General features: G+C 44.7%; 1 protein-coding gene across 1 annotated transcript in view; it reads right to left on the bottom strand.

Moving 5' to 3' along the window:
• The window catches only part of LOC119913449 (inactive ubiquitin carboxyl-terminal hydrolase 54-like), a 34,619-nt gene that overhangs the window by 5,957 nt on the left and 3,125 nt on the right, over nt 1-25,537 (bottom strand). Inside the window, 19 exon segments of the mRNA XM_038732879.1 lie at nt 942-1,058; nt 2,456-2,553; nt 3,858-4,741; nt 6,635-6,833; nt 8,767-8,886; nt 9,836-10,000; nt 10,732-10,853; nt 11,142-11,868; nt 13,166-13,300; nt 15,026-15,217; nt 15,522-15,690; nt 21,178-21,327; nt 21,405-21,551; nt 21,657-21,759; nt 21,901-21,983; nt 22,903-23,016; nt 23,103-23,169; nt 23,171-23,235; nt 23,327-23,419. Coding sequence (XP_038588807.1) covers nt 942-1,058; nt 2,456-2,553; nt 3,858-4,741; nt 6,635-6,833; nt 8,767-8,886; nt 9,836-10,000; nt 10,732-10,853; nt 11,142-11,868; nt 13,166-13,300; nt 15,026-15,217; nt 15,522-15,690; nt 21,178-21,327; nt 21,405-21,551; nt 21,657-21,759; nt 21,901-21,983; nt 22,903-23,016; nt 23,103-23,169; nt 23,171-23,235; nt 23,327-23,419 — 3,750 coding nt within the window.

The following is a 25,537-nucleotide window of genomic DNA, read 5'->3' as shown; positions in this document are numbered from 1 at the left end:
ATCAAATAAAATGCTGCGCTATCCTAACCTCGTCTTTCAGTCAGTCTGATGCGTTCACAGGCACTTCTCCTGACGACCAAGTGCTAACTTAATGTTAAAATGTGATCATGCTGTTAACGTCAGTGGTGGACAGTAAGTACATTTACTCAAGTTAAGAACAAATTTGAGGTACTTGTATTTTACTTGAGTAATTTCTTCTCCTCGTCCATCTCAGACGGAGATATTGTACTTTTTACACACAAAACACATGAAGAGTTTACAAAAAAGGATGTTTTCTCATAAATTACAGCTGACGCCATTAGCTGATTGAATTAATTGGCAAAATTTAGATGATCGTTTTTTATATTACATCAGCAACCAAACAAACAGAAGCATCATAGTACTTTTCACTGTTAAATACTTGAGTATTTTTAAATGCAGGTACTTTTATAGTTAAATTGAAGACTTCTACCTTTAGTGGAGTGATTTCAAGAAGGATATCTGTACTTTCACTCAGGTACAGGATTTGCGTACTTTGTCCACCACTGGTTAATCTTAAAGTACAGCTCGGTTATTAGCTGTAGAGGTGACATGTGATGGACAAGAGGAAATCCTGACCTGTGGGTAGCACTACATGAAAAATCACCACCACATGTTTGTGAATATCTGAACCAACGGCTGTCCGGACGTTTCAGTCTCCGGCAGAGAGCGTGACAGACTGATCACAGCGCGGATTACTAAAGCTGTATTACTGCTGACACGCAGTGCTGATGTCTAAATTATTATTATAAGCTGTAATGTCAAGATTTGTGTTTGCCTTTCTGACCAGTCTCATTACAGTCACACTGGCTGCAGTTACATCGTGCAAACACAAGGTGGCAGCACGCCGTTAAGGAAAACTCCCAGTGGAGGGAGGTGATGATGTGTGTGTGTGTGTGTGTGTGTGTGTGTGTGAGACTTACGCAGCTGTGGGAGGGGCCGAGGTTTTGGGGTCGAGACCCGATGACGGTTCCACTCAGGCTGCGGGCGATGCGTCGCAGGTTTTCTGCGCTGTAGCTCTCGTCTTCACCTGACGGCTGCTGCACGGAGGACAGAGGAGGAGTTAAGTTCACGGGGTAGCGCTTCACACGCTCGGTAATAACGTCTTTAAAGTTAAGTAAGCACCTTCAAAATCACACGGAAATTCTTGGAAGTCAAAATTTGGTAGTTAGGATATAATAATGCTGAAGTTCCAAACATTCTCGTTTTGTTTGACCATAAAACTGTACGGATGTTTGATGCTGCACCTTGTTGTTACCTGGAAACACCTGTGGTACTTTCTGTGTAGTGACACCCAATCAGGGCTGCAAACTTCACAAGATTATCTGAATTCCCCGAAAGCTGTACAGTTTTATAAAGCCGCTGAAAAGACACAGAACTCGTGTTTTCACACCAGCAGGTGCGGCGCATGTAGAGGAGGCTTAATGACGTAGCCTATCGTAAAGACGAAACCACCGGATGGCATCTGCACCGGTGTGTTCTTGTCGCTTTACCTGGTCTGCGCTTGTTAAATATCCACCGTGTCTTGTTATAGATCGCATCTATGCAAAAAGTCTATGTGTGGCAAACACTGAGCTGCAGCACATCTGCCTTCAAGTTTTTTACAGTGTAACATTACTGCACAGCTGTCCAACTGTATACTTTGTACACATACTTTACTTTTTCAAGACACTCGTTTCCCTCCAGGTTAAATTTATTCATCCATAAAAACATGGAAATTGGAGTCATAAAAAGTTTATTCCGATTAAGTCACTAATTTATAGCAAAACAAGATGATTTGAATGTATATTATTCTTTCTGTTGAAATATTGAGATCAAAAAATATAGACTCTGGATTTTGATTTAGGAAACTTTTGAAATAACTATGAACTAATGTTGGTAAAAATGATTACCTCCACTCCTCCTCACCAGGTCACCAGGTGTTTGAGTGAGAGAGGAGGACTGAAACTAATTAGTGATCGTATTGTAAGATTATCTGAAGAGTTTAAGTTTATAGGTTCTGTTGAAAGTCAACCACGGAGAATTTGTTTTTGTTTTTTCTGAATAATAAATCTTGTATTTGAACAAAACGGAAGGATCTCACAATCCTCGTCCAAAAAATGGCGTCTGAGGAACAATAAAATAATTGAAAGAGACGCCAGGTGCTCAGTAAAAACAAAACCTCTTTCCATTATTCTAATTAATGTCCAAACACCTGCAGCCTACATTACTCACAATGCAACTCTTCCTCTGACAGGCTAGAAGTGGCTAATGAAGCCTGCAGCAGAGCTCTTGTATCTCATATCTTTCCAACAACACATTTCTTTCAGTTTCAAACTCATCAGCTGACGCACAACATTTGGATCGTCTGGCTGGAACCCAGTCCGCTTAATCAGGTCAGTATCAGATCAAATCTGTGTGTTAACCATAAAATGTTTAATAGTCAGTCAGTCGGTACCTTATGAACAGGTGCAACCGGTGTTCTGTAGGCGAATCGCTCGATCTCAGCCGTCGGCGTTTTGGACCGTCCAGATCCTGACAGCATTCTCCTCACACCTACACACACACATATATATATATTAAGAACAGCAGGTGCAGTACTAACTCTGTCTGTTTCTGCAGAACCAAGGGGAGACAAGTGCTTTTCCACTCACCTGTTTTTATTACACATCTCCAGTTCGTGCATAAAAACACCTCAATAGAAGCCTTTGAACTGAGTTTTAAACTACGCTGCATTGGAGAGATATAAATCTAACCTACACCATGTCAGTATTGACTAAGTTTCACCTACGTGTACGAAAACTCTGTGGTACGTGTATCATGTCCAGACGCACAAAAAAGCCTCTTGGAGCGATGCCCGACACCGAACAGGAAGTCAGCCGTTTTGGATTTAATGGTCATTTTTGTCGATTTACACACTCTGTACTTTAACCAACTCCTCCTAGGGAATTAGTCCGATCGACTTTGAATTTTCGCTGTGCCTTCTAAAGGCATTGACGATTAAAAGTTGTACAAACGGTTATTACCAGTCGACCAGTTTGCCCGTGGCGTTCTGTCAAAAATCGATGATTTGCCGTGAAACAGGAAGTTGTTAAAACTTCAGTGTACATCCTCATATCTGCATCAAATTTTATATGTATAATAAGAGTCCCGTCCTGAACACATCCATATGCCAATATCCACTCCAGGTCATAGCGCCACCTGCTGGCAACAGGAAATGATACGTTTTACACTGTAATGTACTACTCCTACTTTCCCAGAAAACCCTTAACACGTTGACAATGCCATGTTGTAAAACTTGTGAGTTTTTGGTTAACGGTGTGGCGGTGGCTTCGCCAAGACACAGGAAGTTGTTGTAACTTGACCGTCCAATCTAAGATCTGTACCAAATTTTACACGTTTGATAAGAGTCCCGCCCTGAACACATATACATGCCGATATTCAGTTATAGTCATAGCGCCAAGTGCTATGCGGCGCCACAAAGGGGACACAGGAAGTGACGATTAACACCTTCGTGCAGTGTCCGAAGCACGTTGCAAATTCACAGCCGCACATCTGCAACGCGGTCGCCTCACACCTCGACGCGCTACACATGCAAGGGCCCGCCCAACGCTGCTTGTTTTTTAACATGGTATCAATTTGAGACAGAAAATAAAAGCCTGCCCTCTAATCTAGACTTTTGATGGAAATAACACTCTGGAGCTGAAGTGTTTAGTCTTGTTGACGGCAGCTTAACGTCGATCAGGAGTACGGCCAAGAAGAAACAGCTGGAGTCGATTTTGTTTTATCATCCATATGTCTACAGGTTCTTCTTTTACCTCGACGTTTTTGGCTCTTGCCTCTGACTGTGCAGTTCCTACCTGGCTTGTTGCTGACTGGCTGAGGACTGACTCCACGGCTGCCCCGGTGCACGCTGGGAGCCAGCAGACTGGCCTGGTACAGAGAGTCCAGCTCCGACAGCTCCTCGTCGGGCGCCGCCGCTCCGTCGCCTTCTGTTGCGTTCTGGGAGTCGTAGTATCGGTTGACGTTTTCTGCCCAGCACTCCACAGGCAGGGCGGATCTGAAGTCCTGGCTGGGGGGCGGCGAGGAGGGCAGACCGGGCCGGCTTGCAGGAGGCGGGAGGGTGTTGGAAGGGGGGTCTGGGGAGTAAAGGTGCGAGCTGACTGGCAGGTCTACAGGAGAATCAACAACATCAGGTCGGTCCAGGTGTAAGCAGGACCAGTTCCTGGCTGGGTAGGTGGAATGGGGCGGGGCTGGTCTGGAGACGGGGTTAGACGCAGGGGGCGTGGCCTGTGGGTGTCTTGTGTAATATGGCTCCTCCTCCATCTGAGGACGCCTGTCGCAGGTGCCAACAGGCGACGGGGTTCGGGGGTATGGCTTGGGTGGGGCCTGTGCTGAGATGGAGACAGGAGGCGTTCTGGCCCACTGGGGGGGATGGTCCGGCTCCTCAGGTGGAGGGGGTGGGGCCAAGTCGCCTAGTGGGCTCTGCTCCCAGGTGTCCACGCACAGAGCAGGGAGGGACCTGGTGTTGGTTAGGGGTTTCCTGATGTGAGAGCTGCTGTCCTGCCTCGGTGAAGCTATAAGGGCCCCGGCACTGGAGGCGGGGTCAGACACTGAATTCATTTTGGGAGGGAGGGGCTTAACAAGGCAGGGAGAGAGAGGCGGGATCTGCTGGTCCTTACAGGCAGCTGATTGGTCGCCCTGTCTCTCTGTCAGAAGTATTTGGAGCGAGAGAGGCTTTTCACTGCACAGAGAGAGAGAGAGAGAGAGAGAGAGAGAGAGAGAGAGAGAGAGAGAGAGAGAGAGAGAGAGATATTAGGACCTGTGTGTGTGTGTGTGTGTGTGTGTGTGTGTGTGTATATAAGTGTGTGTGTGTATATAAGTGTGTGTGTGTATATATAAGTGTGTGTGTGTATATAAGTGTGTGTGTGTGTGTATATAAGTGTGTGTGTGTGTGTATATAAGTGTGTGTGTGTGTGTATATAAGTGTGTGTGTGTGTGTGTGTGTATAAGTGTGTGTGTGTATATAAGTGTGTGTGTGTGTGTGTGTGTGTATAAGTGTGTGTGTGTATAAGTGTGTGTGTGTATAAGTGTGTGTGTGTGTGTGTGTGTATATAAGTGTGTGTGTGTATAAGTGTGTGTGTGTATAAGTGTGTGTTGGCCTGCAGCATGTGAACAGATGGTGTCGTTTGAGAGCTCTGGCTAAACACAGGGCTGTGTGTGTGTATAAGTGTGTGTGTATAAGTGTGTGTGTGTATAAGTGTGTGTGTGTATAAGTGTGTGTGTGTGTATAAGTGTGTGTGTGTATAAGTGTGTGTGTGTATAAGTGTGTGTTGGCCTGCAGCATGTGAACAGATGGTGTCGTTTGAGAGCTCTGGCTAAACACAGGGCTGTGTGTGTGTGTGTGTGTGTGTGTGTGTGTTTCCTGGGGAGTACCGACGATCTCTCACCATGTTTCACCCTCTGAATTAGCTGCTTGTCACGACAACACTTCTGTTGTCTCTAAAGCGCTGCTAGCGCCCCCCCGGAGGCCGCGGTCTTCATTACAGTCAGATTGTGAAAGTGTTGCACAGAACAAACAACACAGCTCTTCTTTAAACGTGTTTAGTTTTGAATTAGTTCTGCAAACTAATTTCCTTACGGGGACAAATAAAGAGATTTTACGTAGCGTCGGTGCTACTACGGCTAAACTAACTACACGTCGGGGCTACAGAGGGTCCCCGTGGAGACTATTACCCCCGTTCAAGTTAGCGGAGGGCTAAACTGGTAGTTAGCTGGCTCGGCCGGCAGCGGTCAACGCAGTGGACAAGAATAAATGTGTGGCCACGTGCGTAGACTCTCCACACAAGTATAAATCAGGCTTATTATTCAATTTTGTATTTCAAATAGGGCTGGACAATAAAATAATAAAGAGCCATGACAATATAACAAATGTTCAATAAATATTCAACAAATTTTTGAGTTTATTCACTTGAATCATACGAATAAGGACTTAATTTTTTATTAGGATGTTTATTTTGTTGAGGACAAAGGACTGAAAAAAGCTTTTACTTAATTTTACTTGTGCATATTTGTTGACAAAGATTTTATCAGAATTGTTTTGAATGTTCTGCCTGATTTGTGAACTGATCCACTGTTTGGCATCAAGGGTTTGTTCTGACCATAAAGAAAAGGTTAAACCACAATTAACCATTAAGTTTCTTCAACTTTCACACAGGAGCAAAAATCAGCCTTTAAACTCAAAACAAATAACGATTTGATACTTATCGTGATAATTATCGATAATTTTTATCGTGATAAAGTTTTTGTCCAGCCCTAATTCTAAATAAACTTTATAACATTAAAAATCAACCTCCTCAGGAGTGTCTTGGTGTGTTAGTTTGTTCATTTGTAGTTTTGCATGTTGCCGTTTGTTGTTTGTCTGCTGCTCTGAACTGACACCTCAACCTCCTGATCGCTCAACGCGACTGGCTGCAGTCAGACTGCTTCAGTGGTCAGTTGCAGTGATTGGTCGGTGCTGCAAATCTTCTGCAGAGACCAAAACCTGGTCCTGCCTGTGAGTCATCCTCCCCAGCGATTCCAGCTAAAATATTTGACACACTGCGTGACTTCTGGCTGAGCGGACTACAGGTGGTACCTGGGCTGTTCCTGGAGCTGCTGCCCCTCCTCCTGTTGTTGCTGCAGCGGCTGTCTGCCTGCCTCTGAGTGCTGCTGCTGCTGCTGCTGCTGCTGCTGCAGTTGCATGCGTTGCTGCAGGCTGCGGGCTCTCCTCATGCAGCGCTGCAGCCGGCTGTGACTACTAGCTCCGCCCTCAGCCGCCACCAGCTGCAGTTTGGCTGCAGCCGTGTCACATGTCAACAGAAAATACACAACAGAAAGAAAAGGAAAAAAAACAAAGAGAGGAAAGAATAAATAAGGAAAAGGATGCAGAAAATAACTTGTTATGATGATTTCATGCAAAAATCTTAAAAAGCAAATATACACCTGACAGAAAATCAAATATCAGACTGCTGACATGATGGTGATGTGTGACTGTGTGTGTATTATGGGAATGGTAGGCATGAGAAATTACAATATTAAAAGAACAACAACTCAGGTTTAGTTCTCAATGATGAAATGGCGAAATTATATTCAGACATCAAACGTTAAATTAACAAAATTACAACCACAAATGTCCGAACTACGTCAAACCGAGCCGTCAAGTTAAAGGATCGTTCCGGATTATAACAGCTTATTGTAGGAGTTTTGTCAGTCATTCAGTAACAACAACACTGACCTCTCCAAGTTAGCGCCGTTGTCTCGATTTCATCCGACTGTCAGACTGTGAACATGCCTGGGTTCGCAGAACTCATCAAGGCCACATCAAGTCGCCAATGATGGCCTAATTAATACTGATGACATGTTTTCATTTAAAACAGGAAACTGTGGGTGTGACAGGTAGAAGCAGCAAAGACCGCCTGCGACAAACTCAACGTACTGATTGTTTTCGTTGTGCGCCTCCCCTCCGGGGTAGTGTTTTAGTGCGAAGAGGTGAAAACTGAGGGCTTTAAAAAACGATGACGCAGGCGCTCACGTTTGGCTTCCTGATTGGCTCTCATCAGTCACGCAAAGCAGAAACACGATGCTGCCGACAGAGTTTTGGTGTTTTTATTAAAATATTTTGAACTTGTACTGCGCATGTCTCCGTTTTTGCTTTGCAACGACTCCCAGCCTGTTTCCCGCCGCCACCGTCTTCTTCGTTCTCCCGTGTTCCTTTCAGAAACAGTCCCACCTCGTCGTCGCTCCACGCAAAGAAATCTCTGCTGTGGTTCTTTCACCATCGCTGCTCTTTGTCTCTAGAAGAACTTTCTTCCATTGTCGAATCTTCTGCAGCTGCGGAGTAGACAATCTGCATCCTGTTTACCCCGGCACGCACATGCCCAGTGGACGTGAGCGGCCACTTCATGTGCGTTTTCAGTCCTTTTAATATAGACGGAGATCAATTCTGATACGCAGTAAAAACGCTGAGTGGATGTAGATACGACGACGAACCTGGTGCTTTGTTTCCACCCCGCGTGATCGCCTGACTGCTTCCTGAACTGATATTTAACGATGTCTCCACGTTCCCAGATAATGACAAGTTAATTATTCCTGACAGAAATGATTGACTAAACTACCAAAACGAGACCCAAGTTGTACTTGAACAGTTTCTGGAAGTGACGCTGCTCCGACGGGCTTTGATTTAGGGGAGAGGAGGTTTCAATGTCTCAATGTTTCGTTCCCTTCGGTTTTGTATATGCGGCGCTTTTCTTTAATCTGTCGATCGATGTTTCGGCACAGTTTTGTATTTTTCTTCTGTTTTGATGGGGTTTTTTGACGGTCAGGTTTTTGTGGGTGAACGACTGAAGAGTTTGTCGTGCTGCTGCAGTGACGGCAGACGATGGTGAATGCTGGACAAGGCAGTGTGTGTGTGTGTGTGTGTGTGTGTGTGTGTGTGTGTGTAAGTATGATTGACAGATCAAACGAAATGAGAGAGAGAAATTAGTCTAAATGTTCAGAGAGGAGAAAACACCAGCAGAGTGTGTGTGGAGTGTCGGTCGTTGATGTTCTCAGCCACTGTGCTGCCTCTAGTTTCCATTAGCAACCAAGCAGAGGGTTGGTGGGCAGGGGGGGGGGGTGACCTCATTCACAGTGTGTTTATTTTGGAGTGTGTGTGTGGGGGGGGGGGCAGGTGATGTGGGTGTAAAGTGGAGGAGGCGGGGTCAGGAAGGGAGCAGAGGAGGAGCTTACAGACTGCTTCGTTGACCGCCGACAGCGCAGCGGCGACCTCGCCCGCCTGCTCCAGACGCACCGACTGGTCCAGCAGAAGCTCCGCCTCCGACACGCACCGCTCAAAGCTGTCGCCTTTACCTGCAGGATAAACACACACACACACACACACACTTAGTGATTCTGCTTCACGGATCCTCTAGCAAAACCCTTCTGATGGGTGAGGCCAGAGAGCTGCAGTTTGTTGCTTCATGTCAGGTGACTGCATCAGTACATCCAATGGGACGCCACTTTACTGATTACAGCAACGGTGTTATTTCACACACTGTGTACTTTGAACATTTTAAGTTAACTCGTTAAATCCAGTCTTGTTCCCGGCCCCAGAGTGCGCCGGAGCACCTAACATTTCACTGGACAGATTTTTGTTTTCGGCGGTCTGTGCTGTCCATAAAACTCACTCGTGGAAGCAGGTGAGAGTGAAAGTTAAGGGTTAAGAGAAAGATGCCGCTGAAGGTTTGAGCGTACGACTCAAAGAGTTAAAGGCCAGAGACGTGTGCAGGAAACGTGCTCCGAAATGCACCTTTATATTTTCTTAATGAAACATACCTCTGAGAATCTGCTCTCAGACTGATGAGGTAGGACGGTAATGACTCCTGACTCAAAGGTTTCTGAATCAGAGATCTGCGTAATCTGCTCTCAGTAACAAACAGCGTGATACAATTATAAAGTGAAGAGCAGCCAGCAGCTGGAAACACACACACAGGCTTTATTACTGCATGGGTCATTGTGTCCTTTGTGTGGCGGCTGAGTCGGGCCTTTCAGCTGCTCAATGAGGAACATTCCTGCTGTCCAACACACCTGCTGACCACGCACACACAAACTAACAGCTGAGTGACCCCATCAGTGATGGAAATCTCTCATTTATTGACATTTACTTATTTAAATTGACTTCTAGTGGAGTCCTGATGACTCTGAAAAAGAAGTTTATTCCTGAGTCTACTTTCATTGCACCCTAAGAAGCCACATGTCCCATGATGCATTGTTAATACAAAGATACAACTGAGTGTAATGTGTGTGTGTGTGTGTGTACCCTGGATCTGCAGCTGGTCCAGGTCCAGGTACTTGCTGGGGCGCGGGTTAAAGCCGAGCGCCGCCTCCCTCTCCTTCTCCTGCTGTCGCTGCTGCTCCTCCTCCCTCGCTCTCCTCTGCACCTCCTCCTGCAGCTCGTCCAGCTCGCTGCGGCCTGCAGGGGGCGCTGGTCAGCACACACACACACACACACACACACACATAAATCATCACCGTGAACTCCAGCTATGCGCTTGCAAGACGGCCTACACGGGTAGTTTTCACATCACGTTGGAAATTTGTTTAAAAGAGACGTCCTCAGGAGGGACCGTGCCTCCTGCGTCCTGCCCCTAAATTAAGTTTGTGTTGACGTGCCGAGGCTGGCCAATGGGACGGCAGGGCTCACTGTGCCGGTTCACACAGAATACATCGTCAGCTGCAATGACGTGAGAAGCTAATAAACTCTGGACTGCAAACGCTGCTGTTGGTGAGCAACACAAAGCTTAAGTCAGCTAACATTAACAAGGTGGTGGGCAAGAGTTCCAACAGTGAAGACGACCAAAGCCTGCGCGGAGGGTTCCCCGTCGGCCCGAAAATGACGTCTACAGAGGAGAGATGTAACCGTATTGTTTAGATAAGACGCGCTCATCACTGTAGCTCCATTAAACGGCAAAAGCTTCAAGGGGCAGCAGCTGAAAGTGAAAGGCCGTGGCTCAGTTTGCTTTACTATCCATTTAAAGACGTGGTAAAAGCAGCACGATCGCTTTCATTTCAACAAGTTTCCAGGTCGGCAGAACGCAAAGTGAAGTTTAGACGGGGCACAAAGAGACGCGCGTCGGTTCATGATGTTAAAAATGTTTCAACAAACGTGAAAAACGAGGAAAAAGGAGGCGAACACGAACAACACACACGTCGTACCGAGGCTCCCCCTGCCGGATGAGCTGAGGTCCTGCAGCAGAGCTCCACTGCTCTTCGACCGGATGTTCCTCCATGACGGTCCTGACGAAGAGGAGGATGAAGGCTTTTTCACAGCACAATCCCTGAAGAGAAGAGAATGACATATGAGCACACTGGCATCCAGTAATAATTATCTTGAATGTTCTGACACAGTCACAGTTCAAGCTTCAACAAGAAAGTGTTTGTAGGTTTCCTTAAAAATCACTAATTTCCTACAAATCATTTCAGCTTAAAGTTAAATGACAGCTGCTGCTCTGTTTGCAGTATATAACAGGACAGATAGAGTCTAGTAGTTTATTATAGTATAAATGTACAGATTTAAACAAATACTGAAAACTAAAGGATGTGAATCGGGGACAGGAGGTCGTCACCTGTCTCCCAGGTTCAGGTCCAGGCTGACCGGGCTGCTGCTGTTCCTGTCGCTGCTCTCGTATCCGCTCTCCATCCTCTGGATCAGCCTGGGAGGAGGAGGAGGTGGAGGAGGCAGGTCTGCCCCTCCTCTAACACCTCCTGTACTTCCCCTTCCACCCCCTGGTCCATCTCCACCCGCCCTGTGGCTGTTGGAGGTAGTGGGGAGAGTCCAGGAGGAGCCAGGTCTGACAGACTTGACCTCCTCCTGGGCTGGGAAGGAGGCGTCTGCTCCTTCGGAGGCCGGAGCTCTGCAGTCATCTTGCAGGGAGGCGCCGAGCGGGCTGTATCCCGCCTGCCTTCGCCTCTCGCGGCTGAAGATGCTGTCGATGTTGAGCACCTCCCTTCGTGGCCTCCATGCCGGCCGGCACCTCCCCGACCCTGCTCCCCCTGAGCAGCTGGACTTGGACTCGCTGCTGGTGCTGTCGGCCTCCCAGTCATGGAGCTTACTGGAGGAGGAGCAGGAAGCGGCGGTGCTGGCGGGGAGGTGGTGGTTGATGGTGGAGGAGGTGATTTCAGAGAGGACGGCAGCTGGTAAAGAGGAGGAGGAAGAGGAGGAGAGGGGTCGGCTGTGGATGATGTTGCTCATGGTCTCCTTGAAGTCTCGGAGGCGACTGGTTGATGAGGATGAGAAGGAGGAGGAAGGTTTGGGGAGGTGACGAGGAACCTGCTGCTCCTTTAAGGTCTCTCCTGGGAGGAGGGAAGAGGAGAGGAGGAGAAAGATGAAGCAGAGACAGGAGAACGGAGTGAGAATGTGAAAAGGAAGGAAATTAGGATAAGAGACAGACGGGTAAGGAGGGAAAAAAAGAACGGGGGGAGGAAAAGGAGGAGGACAAAGCAGGTAGGAGGGAACGAGGGAAAAGTAAAGTATCAGAGTGACAGCAGGTTTGAATGAAGGAACAGAATGATTTAATGTGAGTGACAGCAACGATAACAGCAACATGAATCCTCCTTCAGTCACAGGACTGTTTTAACTCGACCGCTGGGGATCTTTCATTTAACTCCCTACATTTTAGCACGGCAGGGAAAAATGGCTAATTGGGCCCAATTTGGACATTTTCATTTTTGGTGTCTTCACTGTTGTTGCCAGCGGTTTAGACATTAATGGCTGTGTGATGTGTTATTTTCTGAAATTTAATATATTTTTGGTGTACTTCTACAGGTGCAGCTGTTCTAAATCTGATTTTTGGAATAAATAATTTATAATACAGAAAAGTCGACCTGAGAAGTGCTCTGATCAGACGATTAACTCAAAAACACCTACAAAAGATTTCCTGAGACTTAAATCTCTCAGTCTGGTTCTGGTGCTCATAACGCACGTCTCCGAGAGGCACCTGTACTCGTCCATGGTTCTAATTTCAAGTGAAGTTTAAAATGTGTCAGGATTTACAGGAGGTGCGGACTAACTTTAGACTCGACTTCACTCGAAATCAAAAAAGGACTTCCAACTGGACTTTGACTTTAACACTAATGACTCGTGACTTCACTTGGACTCGATACCCTCCCCGAGCCAAAATATAAATTGTGATAAACTGTGCAGCGCATCAACGCTTCATTTGATTAATGAAATTAATTAGATGACATTTGTTGTGTGAAACTGCACCTTTGCCTTTTATCTGTACACTTTGTTCAAAAACGTTTCATTTTTAAACGCTTAAAAATATAAAAAATGGTATTAAATTTGGAGAAGAGCACATTATGACTTATTTAGGACTTGGTACCACATCTGATGATTTATTTTTCAACTTTAAAATATGCCGCTTGGTCCTCAGCTGTCAAACTATTCTGATCTAAACATTTTACCTGTGTTATGTTAACAAATAAAAATATATTGTTATCAAACTTTTTAAAACTTTTCTAAAAATCAGAATAAAAATCCAGTTTTATTCAACGTGTCACATTTTTTAATTAATCTGCCCAATAGTTTCCTCTCTGCCCTGTGATTGGCCAAATTCCCCAGCCCCTGATTGGCACAAACCCCGCCTACCCTCGCTGTGGTAACCGGCCGATGAGGCTTCGTGGTCAGGTTTAGATCGCCGGTGCCGGCTAGAGCTCCGCCTCCTATCCCCGGCCCCGCCTCCCTTCCTCAGAGACTGGTGCTGCTCACTGTCCGTCACGTGGCCTTAGCAACAAGAAGCATGGTAACGGATGTTTTACAGCATGGTCACCACATTCACGCAACACACAATGACAGAAGACAAATGGCAGAGTGTGATTGGCTGCACAGCAGGGTCACATGGGTCAAACCTCTTCAGGTTAAAGTTTAGATTTTACTTTACCAGTTCAAATTCTTGTTTACTTCTCATAATAAGAGACGGTGTAAATTAAAGTGAACGGTGTGTCATCAGAGAGGCGACTGATCAGACCCTGCTGTGATTGGTTAACAACATGCTGATGGTCATTCACATCAAATACTATGAAGGTAGTGTTTCACATATCGCAGGTTTGTCTACCTGGATATTTATATCTGCTAACCCAATGATGCTTCTAAAGATTTTTTTGCAGTATTGATTAATCTGCTGATATAATCGTTAACTGTTATAAAGAAAATGCCTCAGATGACGTGTTCAAATTGCTTGTTTGTCCAAAACCAAAATATTTCTTTTGCGTATAAATATTCTGTTGATAGACTAATCGATGAAACAACTAATTGTTCCAGCTCTAAGGTGGTAAATAAATGTGCTAACTGCTCACCTTGTTGACAGCACTATACTATGTATCCTGACAAAGTGGTAAATGATTTATGAATGGTAAAAATTTTAAAACATAAAGAAGCATGTCGTCTTCATACAAAGACATTACGTTGTATAACTTTGTAATTATACATCCCCATGCTGCTTTATTACCAAAGTCCAGCAGCACTGTGACGGAGCCTTTACATCTTCTACATAATACTTTTCAATATATTCTACTGCTTTGTGTGGTTGGAATAAAAGCTCCAGTAAACTTCAAAAGAATCGTGTAGACGATCGACAGAAAAATAAACAACTTCAATAGGTGATTGACCAATAATGGTGATCTGGTTCCAGGATTTGCTGCCTTTCTTTTTTAAACCTTTGAAAACGGACCTTGAACTCACCTCGAACTCGCCACGGGAGTTTGTTGTTCGCATTATGCTGTTTAAATTGATTTAAAATACAAACCATAATAGCTAGACCATTCATTATTTTTGCAGCAGAAAGATAAGACTTCTGTCACTCAGGTCATCACGTTCTAAGCTTGTGGTGATGCCGTTATGTTACATTATGCTATGTTATATTTAACATAGTAGGCCTAGCTATGACATATTGCAGTAGTAGTTAACAGGAACTGCCATGAAGACAACCATAGGGACACATACAATTTACATAATTTGTGTGGATTGTTAAGAATTTTTTTTTTTTTTCCCCATCTTTCTAAATTTGAAATCTTTTGGATCACTATGTTGTGTGTTTATTTAAGTTTTATGAGAAAACATGCCTGATTTTTTTTATTTTTATTTACCACCCAATTTCAGGTTCTATGGATATGAAGCTTTTGAAGATAATACACAAAAATGACATCACAGTACGCAAAAATACTAATGTAGGCACATGTGGACCATTTGATTTGCAGAGCTCAGTGGGTTAAATAATTTAAAATGAATCTCTCTGGGTTTTTCACTGTTGGTTGGACAACACAAGACATCTGAAGACGTAACCTTGGACTGAGGGAAACAGATCCCACACATTTTATAGATCAATCAACAGATGAATTAATCGGTAATACTAAAGTTAAGCTGTCTATCTGATTTGCTGTCCGGTGTATCCATCAATCCCAACTCCTACATCCCGCCCAGATGACTTCTGCGGTCCATGCAGCTACCCACCTATGGTATCCAGGCTGCAGAGCGAGGCGTGCAGCGGTCCGTCTGGGCGCTCGGTGCAGATGACGGTTCCCTGGGAGTCAGAGGAGTAGTGACTGGCCAGGGACTCATGGTGCGAGTGGGAGGGCTGTCGGTATGAGTAGCTCTCCGTCGACGAATCGGTGCGAGTGTCGCTGGAGATGGACTGCTCGCGGCCTGGCCGGGGAGGTGGTGGGGCGGGGTTAGTAAACAAGTCGAGGCACGTCAGTGGTGATGAACATGTGCTCATATACACGCACACACAAATATACATCACCTAAACACCACTGCTGCTATTAGTGCTACTACTACTGCTACAACGACAACTACTTCTCTAACTGTTAGCTGCTCTTAAGTTACCTCAGTCTTGTCTGCCATAGTACTACTACTACGACTATTACAAGTACTACCGTTTCCGGTTTAGTTACCTGAATGTTTGCTGTTGTGCTACTACTACGACTCCTAGTTGTGTTGTAGTTACCCGAATCTTCGCTGTCGTAACAAGCCTTGTTGAGGTGGTGGAGGTCGAAGCGCGAGGGCAGGTCCTGGACCGACACCGGCGTCCCCCGCGGGTCGGCGTACAGCAGTAGCAGCGGCTGGTAGTGGCCCTTGATGCAGCGTGAGACCACGTCCTTCCACTTGGGACCGATCTGCAGGGGACAAAAACAGACAGGAGACGATGACTCCAAAAGCTGATGACAAGGCTACGAAACTCCAGACTGACATCTACAGAAATATATACACGTTTTATATTTGTGAAACTTTCAGCCCAGAGCTGCAAACAAGTCTAAAATGTTTTTATCACTTTTCAGAATTCTTTGATCAGCTCTGATTTAAATCATCAGTTTAACAGTCTTTTGGGTCCAGTTCACACTTGCAGGGCTCCAGACTTCGACTTTTTTTCTTGGTCGCACTGTTGCAACTAACATTTCGCAGGACATTTTTTGTGGGCCACGTCTCTTTCTGTCTGTGTGTGTATTATTATTATTCCCCAAAACTCACTCACGGAAGTCTATGTTGTCAATAATTATCTGGATAAATGTTAAATCGTTATTTCTTTCGAGTTTAAAGCCTGATTTTTGCTCTTGACTGAAAATTGAGGAAACCAGATGGTTAATTATGTCGTTAATCTTTCTGTATGGTCAGAATGGAACAAACACTTGATGCCAAAGAGTGGATCACTTAACAAATCTGAGAGAGAACAGTCAAAACTATTATGATAAATAAATAAAAAATTAACAAATGTGATTAGTAAATCTTTTTTCAGCCCCTTGATTCAAATAAATTAAACAAATATTTATTGATGATATATTGAACATTTATTTTTTTATTGACGACGCTACCAAGTGTTGTTTTACAATAATTAAGTTTTGGTAATTTTTTTAGTTTTTCCTAACAAAATTTACCTGAAGGTTTTCCTGTTTACAGTCATTTACGTAACAATGTGTACGGGATATGACAAAAGGTTAGATATACCGTTTCGGTTCTACAGGGGCTTCGGTGCACGACTGCAACCGATGCAAAAAGTAAGTTGAGTCTTGCTCTGATGCTAATTAATGCTTATTGCTGATCGTCGCCGTCACTGGCTAATAGCTGAACATAACATTAACCTTAATGGCCTCAGTGAAACGTGTGCTGTGTGTTTGACATGTTCAGGTCGTGACAGGACAGACAAACTTCTCTGTTCACGACTGCGATTCCGCTGGGTCCTTTTGTAGTTCAACAAGATTAACAGAGTGGTGAAGATCAAGCAGCAGTTTTAGCAGCCCTCGCTGCTGCAGAGCGGCATAAGCTCCGCCCGCCTGAGCTGCTTCGCTTTGCTCTGTTCTCTAGTATATTTATTAATTCTGAACTTATCGCGTGTCCAACTTGGTCCAAACGTGGCCCTGCACTCCCTTGGACCCACAGCAACACACCCTCCACGTGTGAAATAGATTGGAAGGAGCGACTCTCGACATAATCAATTACAAACACACAGACAGACAGAGATTCCTGCCTTTATTAGAGAGATGTTCTGTTTCATTTAATATTTTCTTTCTCTTTTTGTGGTTCTTTTATAACGCCTCAATGCCTTTCTGTCTTATGTAAAACCCTTTGCTCGATCTTGTTGAAAGGTGCAATATATGCTTACCAAGATGGCGCCGCAGGCTGCTTTTTGTGTTTTTGTTTATAAACTCTGTTGTCCCTCTCTGGTAATATTTACCAGAGAAGAGCTCTTAAACATTGGACCTTCAACGGCTCACAGTATTCCACCACTCTTTATTGAAACTGGAACTTTACCGGAGTTATTAGTTGGAGGAGGATCCGCTCTGTATGGGATCAACCGGAGATGCCGAAGGGGGAAGCGTGCCGGCGTGCTGGTTAAACTGAGACAGCAGGGTTTTCACACTGCGCTCCCATTGATTCACCTGCCGAATGTCCGCTCTCTGGTAAACAAAATGTAAGAACTGCTGCTCTTCAACAAACCTAACTAACTCTCTGTAACATACGTTCATGACTGCGATTCCACTGGGTCCTTTTGTAGTTCAACAAGATGAACAGAGCGGTGACTCTTCTCTAGAGAAGGGATCTAACAGCAGTTGTAGGTTTTTAGGAAAATCTCCCAGTTCAACTTTCATTCACATCAGATCAATAACTGAAAGCGATCAGCTTCATAGGCGTGCGTCAGGAGCTCCAGTATATGCTGAACAATAAGGGGTAAACGTTCAGCTATTTAACACTCCGTATCTTCTGCTGCCCGACTCTTTTCCAGGTTGATGCTAAAGGTTGTCAACATTGACCGTCACTAAACGACACACGGGGATTTCAGAGCTCAACTGAATCCTTCAGTTTTAGGCATTTTTATCTTTTAATTACAAATGTTGAAACCTAATTTGATTAAATAAAAAGTCCATGAGTGAATTAAACACTGGTCAGGATTCCCTAAGATGCAATCCAACTTCAACTCACACTATGTAAACCAGCCCCTTTTACGCCACATGTTTAAAAAGAGCAGATATTCTCATTTTTAAAAATAACTTTTCCACATTAAACCATCCGCTGAAATCCTGGAATTTACCAGCCACAGTAATTAAACTCCAGCCGCAGTGACGGCGTCCCCCTCGCCTCGAAAACGCCGCCCAGCAGCTGAAATGTCCGAGGCTGAAGCAGCCGTTCTCATCAGGCTGTCGGGGGTTGAGAAAAAAAAAAAAAAAAAAAAAGTTGCCTTCCTGCTTTTGTACGTTTGTGCAGCAGAAATCCTCCCGCTTGTTATTCCAACCTTTCCTCCAATTTCCAGAAGTCCACGTTCACCTCCAGCTCAGATCTAACAGGACACCCCGAGATCCAAAACGCCGACCTGTCCGTCAACCGTGTGTGTGTGTGTGTGTTAGTGTGTTTGTGCAAGAGAAAGAAAGATATAGAATGAAAGTCTGCAGCGTGGGCAAAAGTGTCGGCTGTGGTGTGTGCTGTGACCACACCCTTGGTTCTGTCCAGCTGGGTCATTAACAATAGAGGGATATCCGTGTTTTCACAACCAGCAGAGAGAGACAGAGCGAGAGACAGAGCGAGGGAGAGTGATATCTCACTGCACCAGTGTTATTAGAGTGCAGCAATAACAGAAACAGACAGAGGAAAACAGTTAAAAGACAAGAGGAGAGAGGAGGTGAAGGAGGGAGGACACAGGAAAGAGGAAGCGGAGAGGGAGAGAGGTGTTAAGGATGGACAGGAACGACTACAACATCATTTCCTGTCCTGAAACTGCCTCTTTTAGGTTAGTTCCCCCCCCATCACATACACGTGCTTCTACACCTGTGAGTTCCCAGAAGACAAACAAGCAGGGACAGTGCTTGTAGAAGGGGGCTTGAAAAGAAACAAAAAAAACTAGGGTTGAGCGATTTTGAAGAAAATATCTACTTGTGATTATTGTGGCTGATATTGCAATTGGGATATAATTCGCGCTGCAGCTCCTCTGTTAACAGCACTGCAGCACCACAGAACGAAGCATCAGCTGACCGCAGGGAGCTCAAAGCGAGCTACGGTGAGGAGCCCCTGGTAGCTCAGTGTTCCGGCGAGTTGGTCTTTTGTCATGACAATTACATGACTTACATATTAATAAAAACAGCTCTCATCACTTCTCTTCGGAGACCGAACCCTCCGTTGTTCATGCCCTCTCCAGGCTCACAGCGTGTTTAATGTTACGGTAGCGTTGGAGGCTCCGCTGCTGACAGGCGTGATTGTAGATTTATTTCTGAAACAGTTTGGCAGTTCTAGCGACCGGTGCTCTCATTTCCCCCTAACTTATTACTTCTAAATATTTTCCAACATCGCCAGCAGCAGATAACTCTGCCTGTTGCTAAGTTAGCCACAAAGCTAACGCCATGTTTATCAGTGGAGGGGCCGAACATTAAAGAGCAAGTAAACTGTAGTGCCTCTAGTTACAGTCGGCGTGTCAGAAATGATCAAACACTTGTGAACAAATCTGAGCTGAACAAGTATCTAACATACAGTTGCAGGTCCTGGTTTTAGACAGTCATGTAGTATTAGATTAATTTAAGGGCAGCGTTTCCTCTGAGTCACTGTGTCAGAGCCAGAAGGTTGTTAGGAAATTGTTTGTGCAGCTTTGGATAGAATTACCAGAGTGACGGTGATAAACCACATGTAGAAAGTAGATTATATGGTAAGGTTATAAGGTAATAACTACTGCATGACAAATATTATTATTATTAGCCTATGTAGGAGAGCCCTGTTTATCATTATTATGATAGCAATGACATGAGACATGACATATGGTATCATTATTATTTTTAGTAGTAGTATTGGACATACACTATTTAATGTTCATTAGTAGTAGTACTCTATAATTTATAATAAATCCGATATTACAACTTAGTTTTATACATTTTACTTGTACAAGTAGTAGTAGTAACAATACAAGTTTATTTTTAACACATTATGTCATGGTATCTTGGTATGGTCTCAACATAACCAATGTTTGGGATAATCTTGGTCTAGGTTGGCTATCGTATTTTAAAATCCTCAAATATCGAAATCGGTATCGGACTTAAACATCTCATATCGATCGGGCTCCAGTAAGAATGATCATTTTTTTAAAGCAATGATTAATTTTTACTGAAAAACATTAAAATTAATTCTAGTGTGATTTTTGCAGGGATCTTTATCAAACAAAGATGTTTTCCTACGTCTGTAGAATATGATGTGTAGGCCAGTACGTATTTAATTTAAATCTGCATTTTGACAAACATCACTTTTAACGAGTACTGCGCCTCCTATCGCCATATTCATAAAATAAATTGAAAATTAAAACAGATTTCATACGGTCCCGTCCATGGTCTTGTTGCCCAATATCCGAATGTGAAACTGTAGTGAGCTCCAACAGGAGGCAGTAACTTTAGCAGTAAAGCTATGATGGAGGGGGGGCCGGTGTTCTCTGTAGTTTATGGCATTAGGTTGTAGGTTGTGCAATAACAGGGAAGATGAATATCCTTATCTCGCCTGGTTGGATACGACATCAGAGTTAATTAAAAAGAAGTTGTGAAATACATTTAGTATTTCCCTGCACTACCTTTGGTCTGCAAGTCGACTGGAAGGAGCGACTCTTGACATAATCGAAATACAACAGACAGACGGGGGATTATTTATCCTTTATTAGGGAGATGTTTGGTTTTTGTACTGTTTTAAATCATTTAATATTTTCTTTTTGAGCTTGTCTCGGTGCCTTTCCGTCTCAGGTAAAGCTCTTTGCTATATCTTGTTTTAGAAAGGTGCAATATAAATGAACCTGCCTTAATCTTGTTCCCTGGTTTACCCACAGCAGCTCTTTATGTTTCAGGCTGTTGCAGTCTGTGTAGACACCAGACATTTCCTCTAAAGCAGCTCTCACATTTCTATTTGACTCAACCAACACCCTCCATTCCTGAAAGATGGCTCAGTTTCTGTGATGTAATTGCTTAGAAGAGTTTCTAATCTTTCTTTTTTGGGGCATTTTATAAGTTTCAGGGAGTTGACGGTGTACAGAAGCAAGAACAGAGAGACTTCAACCAGGGAGTTCATGGCTGGCATCTTAAACCCAGAAGCTACCAGGACTAAACGTCTCAGCTGATCAGTGTTTGTTGCTGCTCTCCTATCTTTGAGTATACCTCCTTGACGTGTGCATCATCAAAGTACATCCATCGTCTGATCTTTGTCTGGAAGAAGAAGGTGGAGTAGTGTTTCCCGTAGTAACACACCATGCCGACCAGGTAGAGCTCCGCCTGGCGAGCCTTCTCCTCCGTGACCCTGTAAAACAACTGCAGAGAGGAAGAGGAGAAGAAGAAGAGTTCAGTGCAGCGGCAGACTGCTGATGTTTGTTCTGGCGGCGTCTTACATCGCCCAGGCGCAGGCAGGTTCCCAGGGTGTGTATGACGTCCTCAGCAAGGTCAGAGTGATCCGAGTCCCAAACCAGACCGATGGTGATGATCTCCGGGCTGTTGAGGAGGACCCGAGCCATCCTGAGCTGCTGACCACACTGACTCTGAGGAGGAGGAGGAGCAACATTGATACGAAACACCTGAGAAACTGTAACCGGCGAATGTTTGGTTTGATTAATAACCGTTGATCAGCTACGACGGGGTCTTACGGGACAGCTGCGCAGGTCTCCCATGCTGGCGTTTCTCAGCAGCTCCCCAAACATGCCAGGAGTCGCTTTCTCCCTCGACTCCAACATCTTCACTGCCTGGTTGCTGAGGAAGACGAGGAGGTGTGACCTTCATAGCTCTGGCTAGTGACCCTCATTGATCACACTGGAGTTTAACACAAACTCAGAGCGGTTTGACCTCACAAGTGTTTTTTTTCTCCCCCCTGTGTGTGTGGATGTGACTTACCACAGCGAGGTGGTGGAGATGTAGTGAACCATCTGAATGAACGGCAGAGGGTCTGAGGACGCTCCACAGCTGCTGCACACACACACTGACACACACAAACACACACAGGGTGAACATCACATCTTTTCAACACTTAAAGCAGCAGTTGGTAGCAAAAACAACACGCTGGCCTATGATGCATCATGGCCCAGGACGAAGCGCCCCGGGCTTCAGAGACAACGGGTGCGTTCGAGATGACTGCGGCTGCCTTTCGCCGACTTGATAGTCAAACACGAGTTGCAAGCAACTGCAGGTATAAAAACACGAGGGGTGGGAATCACCAGAGGCCCCACGATACGATATTATCTTGATAATCTTGACAAATATTATTGGGATTTTAAAGAGATTGCAATGTATTCCCTTTTTTACAACTTCAAACTGTGTCCCCGAAGGAAAACTCTTTTTTTAGTCAACTGAAAAAAGCTATTATTGCACCAAAAAAGTATAATTCTCACATAATAAAAGATCAATACTTGATGTATCGATACAGTATTGCCGCTCAAAATATCGCGATACTATGCTGTATCGATATTTTCCCCCACTCCTAAAAAAACCCGATATAACGGCATAAAGTCAGACACATTCTACCTCCCGTAGAGTGCGTGAGCTTACCGCTAATTTAAAACAATCAGCCGGAAAAAAGCAAATGCGGCCGCTTGACTCCGCGACTGCAGGCCGCATCGTGCCTCTTTGCCACTCATCGATACAGAGGAACCTGATTTTTACTGTCTAACGTAGTACTGGCAGGATATAGTGACAGTTTTAACAAACAAAGAGAAATTTTTGTATGCGTTTTTTTAAATCTGTGTACCCACGGTTTAATCCTTTAATCTAAATTAATTAATAGTTTTCAAGGTGACAGATGTTTCTTTGTCATTCGTTCCAGCCGAGAAGACTCAGCTGGTGACTGTGACTCTTCTCGTACCGCTCATGCTCAGACCGCCTGTCCACGTCTCGTCTCACCTGTTCGAAGAGCGTCATGGCAAACTTCTGGTGGGGGATGCAGTGTCTGGCTGTGCAGATATCTTCTTTGGTCTCGTCTGCGATGTGGAAGTGAATCCTCATCAGGATGTTTTCCTGCAGAAACACCGAAGTGAGAGTCAGCAAACTGCGCTGACAACACAAAAACACGAAACCCGTCCTTTAAACACCATGTAACTTACAAAGCACTCTGCTGCGTCGTCCATGATGCCGAGCTGAAACCTCTGCTCGTCCTGGAAGGTTTTGGCGCGCGCTGCGGAGAGCGTCGGACGGTAGAACTTTCTCACTGCTGTACTGAAACTGAGCGAAGATGCTCTGCAGAACGAGAGGATGCAGGCAGGACAGCGAGGTTAGAAACAAGAAGCTGGTCTGGGATCAGCTTTCAGACAGACGGACTGATTCTCACCTTCAGGGCGCAGAAAATGCACGAGTCCTCCATACACTTGTGAGTCGTCAGCTGACGGAAACTACGTCGGAAGATATCGAGATGCCACAGAACCTGAGAGACAGAGGGAGGATATCAGTCAACAAAACTGAGGAAATATGGGAGGAGAAAGGATCAAAACTTCAGATATACAGAACTTTACAACCTTTCCATAAAAACTTAAATATTGTTACTCTAGCCCCTGACCTACCAAAATAAAAAAAGACTTCCAGTCTCTTCCTTTAGCAGTAAATCGCTTCTACCTGCCAAGATCTGATCCCAAAATCTCTGCAGACAAAGAGCAGGAAATAAAGACTGTCCCTTTGAAATAAACCTGATTCGACTGTCCAAAAAACGCCGCCCACCGCTCCGCCAGATGAGCAGTCGACCAAATGCTTTAAAATCCTCAGACTACAAGCAGGACTCAAAGCAGTCTCTGACTCCACTAAAAGGCTCACTATGACGTGCATCAGCACAGCTACCGGCCAATCACCTGTCAGCACGGCCGGCGCCGACCTGAGACCACGGCCGGGCCAATCAGAGCCAAGTTTGGTGACCCGAGGACGAGCAGAGGTGTGTGTAAGAGAGAGAGGAAGTGAATTTGCATGCGTTCGCGTGTCAAACTGCGTCCGTCACGTTCTCCATCTGCTGCAGGAAACCATCTGGGCTCCTGCGTGACGAAGGCGAGTGTGTGTGAGAGAGATGGAGTGTGTTAAAGCGAGAGTGATGTTCAGAGAAAGAGCGCCAGAAGGAGAAAGTGGTTAACGTCTGTCTGTCTGTCTCAGAGAGTCTCTCTGATCTGAAAAACTACTTCTAACAACTATCTGACCTCCTGATGTGACTGAACTTCAGGAGCTGTTGTTCTGACCTCAGATCAGTTTATTCATTTTGAGGTTCTGGGTCGGTCCAGTACAACTGGTCCTGTATCAGTTTCAGGATTATTATGGACCAACACCGATGTGAAGAGATCAAACAAATACACACACACACGTTTGATCCCCTCTCCAGGTGGACAGCAAGTACATTTACTCAAGTATTGTAAATAAGTACAAATTTGAGGTACTTGTATTTTACTTGAGTATTTTCTTCTACTTCTACTCCAACTCAGAGGGAGATGTTGTTCTTTTTACTTCACTACATTTATCCAAGCTTCAGTTACTTTACAAAACACACGGAGTTTTTAAAATATGATGTTTAGTTATAAATTTATACATAATTTATATATAAGTGCAGCTGAAGCTATTAGTTCATTGACAGAAAATTAGTTGGCAACTATTTGCTCATTTAATTATTCATGTAAAAACAGTTTATGCTTCACAAATGTGAAACTTTGCTGCTTTTCCTTTAAATTATTTAAATCATTAAATGTTTGTAAACGCTGAGGGTTTGGACTGTTGGCTGGACAAAATAAAGCACGACGGTGTCACTCTGGGCTCAGCATTTCTCCCATTTTTATAAATCAATCAATCGATTCATGGAGAAAATAATCAGCGCATTAATTATCTACAGCAGAAACATCCTGCTTTTCATTAATGCATGAATAATAATCATCTCGTGATATATTAATAATAATAACAGTCACGGGGGACATTTTACTACAGTGAGTACTTATTTTTAATACTTTAACTTAAGTAAAGAATCTGAAAACTTGGTCCACCACTGCCTCTGTGCTCGTGGGGACATCTCTTTGACATAATGCATTTCCTCGCCCCTTACAATCACAACCACATGCCAAACCCTGACCAGACTGTAACCTGAACCCTAAAACCGAGCCTTAACCCCAACAAGGCGTCTCTACCTGTGGGGACCTCAACAAGGTCTGACATGGGTTAGTGTGCACTCAGGTCAAAGTCCCCAGCGAGGGATAAAAACATGAAACACTCACACACACACACACGCAGAGTGGATTTTAACCAGCTGTGACGGCGGGTGGTGAAGGCAGCCAGAGGTCCTTAACGGGATCAGAAACCATCAGCAAACTCAGGACGAACAGTTCAAATGATTTCTGAGTTGAAGCCGCTGAAATGTTTATTTCAAGCCAGAATATTCAGACTTCGTGTTAGAGGGCTTCGGGAGTCTCTCCTCCTGCGGAGCGGCTGGAATCCAGACACGGAGGAATTTTTTCATCACTTTATTTATGAGGAGGGTTTTAAAAAGAGCCGCGGCGGCCTGGAGGTCAGAGCCAGACAGGCG

The sequence above is a fragment of the Micropterus salmoides genome, unplaced genomic scaffold, assembly GCF_014851395.1.
Source record: "Micropterus salmoides isolate LMB-PRFRI ecotype aquatic unplaced genomic scaffold, ASM1485139v1 Ms_hic_scaffold_2, whole genome shotgun sequence".
NCBI lineage: Eukaryota > Metazoa > Chordata > Actinopteri > Centrarchiformes > Centrarchidae > Micropterus > Micropterus salmoides.
The sequence above is the reverse complement of the archived record's forward strand: the minus strand, read 5'-3'. Positions and strand labels throughout refer to the sequence as shown.